The 5,095-nt window shown below is 44.4% G+C and overlaps 1 protein-coding gene across 1 annotated transcript; it reads right to left on the bottom strand.

Annotated features, from left to right (window-relative positions):
- Positions 1-885: 885 nt before the first annotated feature.
- Positions 886-1,788, bottom strand: LOC146813623 (vomeronasal type-2 receptor 26-like). The gene has a single exon (XM_085609101.1). It carries the CDS (start codon positions 1,786-1,788, stop codon positions 886-888), a length of 903 nt encoding a protein of 300 aa, XP_085465227.1.
- Between the last annotated feature and the right edge of the window lie 3,307 nt (positions 1,789-5,095).

Here is a 5,095-nt window from a genome sequence, read left to right as displayed (position 1 = left end):
TGAGAATTCCCATAGAAGCCCATGTTCTGGTGTCAACATGGGCTTCTATGGGAATTCTCTGCGGCCTATTAGCAAGCCCATTATCGCCGCTTTAGCGGCAGTTTTCTGCCGCTAAGGCGGCGATAATTTTAACGCCGTGCTTGATAATATACCCCCAAGTCCCTTTGTCCCTTGTGTCTTGTGTTTGCAATTGTTGGGTATGAAGATGACGTATGGGATGAACCATTTACAAAGATTTTTTATGCAGGTGGATTCTAGACCCTGCCTGGTTTCCTAGAACTCTAATGAATATTTAATCATACTGGATGAGCACATCGAAGATGGTATAGGAGGCCATTGTTCAGGAAAAACCCTCCTTCTGTACCCAAACCACAGGCTAGATAAGGTTAAGCCCTCAGCGCCCGTTATTGTGGAGAATAGGGAACTAATGTAGGTGAAAAATGATGCCTATATTAGGGCATCAAACCATGCTTATATAGGGGCCTCTATACGAAACATAACACAACCAACCAAAAATGGCTACTCATTGAGATGTAGCAGCAGGGACTCAAAACCATCCCTATTGGTTTCCCTCAAAAACACCTTTACAATTTTATCGTTAAATATCATTACGCTTTATTACTTGCTATTTAAACGTGATGCTACTAATGGACTAAGAGCTGTATTTATTTTTTGATACATGTTTTATTGTTGTATGTTAACTATTGTAATGATTTTTATTAATCAAACAATAATACATTTTGAATGCTTTCCTGCAGAGAGCCCAATGGCTGTACAAAAGGATTGGAAAGTGTTCGACTCAATGTTCTGCTCCCCAACACCCTCCAAGAAAATGCAAAATTTTAATATTTATTTACGAGTGAGTTTCAAACTTACGGTGTAAAACTACAAATGGGCACATAAAGTTAAACGTTCTCTGGTGTTGATGTTTGGTCTGAACAGAATGATGTAACATTTGGGAATGAATATACAGCCCAGCAGTCCAGCGCTAGAAGTCAAGATGGCGAAGACCTCCACGGCCACCATGTACCTGCCGTTCGTGCTGACATAAGCCGGGATGAAGGAGACCCAGACGCTGCAGAACACCAGCATGCTGAATGTGATGAACTTGGCTTCGTTGAATTTATCTGGGAGGTTCCTGGCTAGGAAAGCCACAATGAAGCTGGCAAAGGCCAAGAGGGCCATGTAGCCAATCACAGTGTAGAAGGCAGTGACTGAGCCCATGTCACACAGCAGGATCTTCTTGCCAGTCTCAGAGTGCATGTCAGAGCCAGGGTGAGGTGGAGAGGTGAGCAGCCAAGAGACACAGATTGCCACTTCTCCCAGTGTGCACAAGAGGACAACAGAGCCAGACATCCGGGGTCCCAGCCATCGACTCAACTTGCTGCCAGGCCTGGTGGCATTAAAGGCAATGACTACAGTGATAGTCTTTGCTAAAACACAAGACACAGCAACAGTAAAAATAATCCCAAATGCAGCCTGTTGGATCAGACAGGTGAAGGTTGCAGGCTGCCCAATAAATAAGAGAGAGCAGAGAAAGGCCAAAATTAGCGAGACAAGGAGTGTGTAGCTGAGATCACGGTTATTGGCCTTTACTATTGGGGTGTCCCGGTGTCTGATAAAGATTCCCAGCACTCCAGCAGTGGCCACGGAGAAGATAATGGCCACAGTGGCCAAAGTCACACCTAGGCTATCGCTGTATGAGAGGAAGTCAATGACCTTCAGGAGGCATCCATCCTTCCTGTCATTCGGCCACTGGTTCTCGGGGCACTGCATGCAGCTCTCCATGTCTGCAAGAAAGCAAAAATGATATCAGCCATTTCCACTCTTTCAAGCTGTTACAAATATTCATTTGATAATGTAATAAAACATATTCCCACATTATTTTGAGAATGTTTCATTGGGAACAATAAAGTGATCATTGTTGACATCTTTAGGTAGAAGGATCAGTGTCTGATTCAGGCTTGTGTTGTTCAAATGCAATCATGTGATGATCAGACCTGCCACCCTGCAGACCCCGACAGGAAACTGGCAGTAACGCTGCTTCTGGTAGAACAGATACCAGGGATTGGCTGACGATTGTTGGAGAACTGCTAGAGGAGCACAAAGACATTTACTTTAAATTTGTCTGGATCACCCGGTGAATTTGTGCACTTAATAGAAAAATGCAACTTGACTCATTATCATCCCATTCTGGGTAAACGCTGTCTCTCTACAACCACCCAAAAAATTGATGAGGGTTGAGGGAGCTTCGTTATTCAACATTTAAGATCCTCTCCCCTTTAATGCAGGATCTTTACTCACACAGCTCTAAGATTCCTTTCCAAACAGTAGAAGCCCAGAATCTGAGAGCTGGTTAAAGTGGTGCACTGGAGTCTGGTCATTTAATTAAAGACGGCAATCAAAGTTTCATTAAGAAGTGGAAATGAGAACCCCCCCAATCAAAGTTCCAGTTAATGAAGTGTGCCTCCCTCCCAGAGCAGCTTGGACCTGCCTCTTGCCGGAGGATAACATCCCTCAGCCTGAGATGAATGATTCACCCATTCATCACATGAAGCTCTGTGGTGTCTATGCATTATTTCTCAGTGCACTTATTTTACATATAATTGTTGGAATGTTACTTTGTACCTGTCAAGGTATTCTATGTATTACATGTTTAGAATGTTTGGGACAGAGGCTGGAATTGCTTCCCCAGCAGTTGGAGCAACCACCTTGAGCCCTCTACACCTGTATACCTATGTATCCTGTCTACTACAATAAATCTACTCAATGAATGAAGACTCCTGGTCTGATTTGAAGTCCTGCACATCTTTATTGAAGACAAACCACTTCAATTTTGGCGACAAGCTTGAGATGAACATTTTTTTTTTCATCTCTTCAAAATAAAAAAGGTGGACTCTCTACCTTCCAGCATCAAGAAGGTACTGTAACCTCTTTGTTACTTTTGAGGGCTCAAGGATTCATTCTATGCTAATTTCTATCCTTGTGACACTTCACTGTCACTCATTCACAATTAATTGGCTGCGCAACGACTAGTTCATGGACTTCAGCATTCAAGCGTATGAAGCCGAGTTTAAATCATTCAAATTAATCAACTTTCTCTGCGCGCATTAAAATTACTTCCCCCAAAAAGCGTGTATAAAGCTTTGCCAATGAAGTACTGTAACTGTCAATAAATGCTTGAAGGTAAACAAAGCCTGTTGAGCCGGTACCATTCAGCGCGAGCAGTGAGAAGAAGAAATTCTTAGCGCGAGTTAAGCAGCGCGCGCTTCCCATTAAAAGCATTCAGTCTAATTAAATGTAAACATCAATAGCGCGTGTTTCATTTGTGTTTCCAATTAAATCTTGTACATAGCGCGTGTTTCCTAGTGCGTGCTTTCAAGTCTGGAAACCACCTCTTCTCAACAATTCAGGTTTCAGCTTCAATGCGTTCCATTCACCGTCATCACCTCGTGTTTACAATATAGCCTTATAGCCCGCCGTAGCGGGCTATACCGGCTGTTAAAGGCCCGCTGCAGCGTTAAAGGCCTGAGCTGAAGGCGAGGGACTTTAACAAAGCAGAGGGACTTTAAAAGTCGGTATAGCCCTGCTACGAAGGGCTATAAGGCTATTAGAACATTCTGCCACTAGAGGGCAGAATGTTTTAACAAAACAAAGCCCTTCAGGGAGCGTGAGGGGATTGAAATCCCCTCAGGCTCCCTGAAGCCTTTGTTCACAGCCAGAGCTGTGAACAAAGACACATTGGAATGTTGGAGCTCCGGGCTTCTACCAGCCATTATAAGCCCGGAGCACCCCATTATTTTCAATGGAGCTTCCAACATTCCAATGTTCTAATTGAAGGTAAACACTACGCGCTTCTAATGTACTTCAAATTATCCTCGCTCAACCAATCGCTTCAGAAAAGACTTCAACGTATCCAGAACGCCTCCGCCCGACTCATCCTGGACGTCCCCCGACGCAGCCACATCTCGAGCCACCTAAGAGACCTGCACTGGCTCCCTGTCAACAAGAGGATCACGTTCAGACTCCTCACCCACGCACACAAATCCCTCCACGACCTGGGCCCAAGATACCTCAACGACCGACTGACCTTCTACACGCCCACCCGCCAGCTACAATCCGTGAACCTCGCCCTCGCCGTCGTCCCCCCCAACTAGAGGACCACCGCCGGGGGAAAATCCTTCTCCTACCTGGCGGCTAAGACATGGAACTCCATGCCCGTCCACCTGCGACTGACCCAGGACCACCTCGCCTTCAGGAGACAGCTCAAGACCTGGCTGTTTGAGCAGTAGCAGCCCCCCTCCCCCAAGCGCCTTGAGACCCTTCCGGGTGAGTAGTGCGCGATATAAATTTCATGATTGATTGATTGATTGAATCACGAAGGGAAAGCCATTATCCTCTATCTGAGTGCCTCTGAGCGCCTCTCTTCCTCCGCTCAGTCAAGCGTGAAGGGAAAGCCATTATTTCTACATTTCATCAGCCCCTTTCAACACGTTCAGTCAAAAGTGAAGGGAAAGTCGTTAACTCGTCTAACATTTGCTCAACTCAGATTTTGCTTCTCGTTTCGTGCTTTCAAGCATCAAACAGCCTCATTCTTCTCTAAGAAAATACATGTAGCAAATAAACATTCACAGATTCCAGCCACAGCTATCTTAAAGGACTATTTTTTTAAACAAACAAGCGCTAAGTGCAAAGTAAATAAATACAGTTTCTGACTTCAACCATTTTCAAAGCTTCCAAATAAACACCATTTTCAGTTTCTTCAACCTCCTCAAGTCAGACTAGTCTACGCGGCGCTTTTCAGACTATAATTTTTTGGGGGGTTTCAATTTGTTCAAGAAACAAAGTGTATTCCATTACCTTATTTTACTTCAAGGAGACTCACTTTTCATCCACCTCATGTAGACTTTCTTTTTACAGGATTACAACCATAGAGGTGTTCAACTGGATTTACAAAGGAAGTGCTCTCCTACAAGAACCTGTCCACACTTTGTTCTCCTTGGGCCATATGTAGGTACAACGTGTTTTGCGATTCTCTAATTGCAATTTTTAGGGAATCGCAATTAGAGAATTGCAAAAACGGAATGTAGGTAGG

Source organism: Triturus cristatus, chromosome 6, assembly GCF_964204655.1.
Source record: "Triturus cristatus chromosome 6, aTriCri1.1, whole genome shotgun sequence".
NCBI lineage: Eukaryota > Metazoa > Chordata > Amphibia > Caudata > Salamandridae > Triturus > Triturus cristatus.
Note: the sequence above shows the minus strand (reverse complement) of the source record. Positions and strands in the feature narration are given on the sequence as shown.

What these genes read in the sequence shown, in the direction of transcription:
- LOC146813623 (XM_085609101.1), bottom strand. Translation starts at nt 1,788, where the DNA reads ATGGAGAGCTGCATGCAGTGCCCCGAGAACCAGTGGCCGAATGACAGG.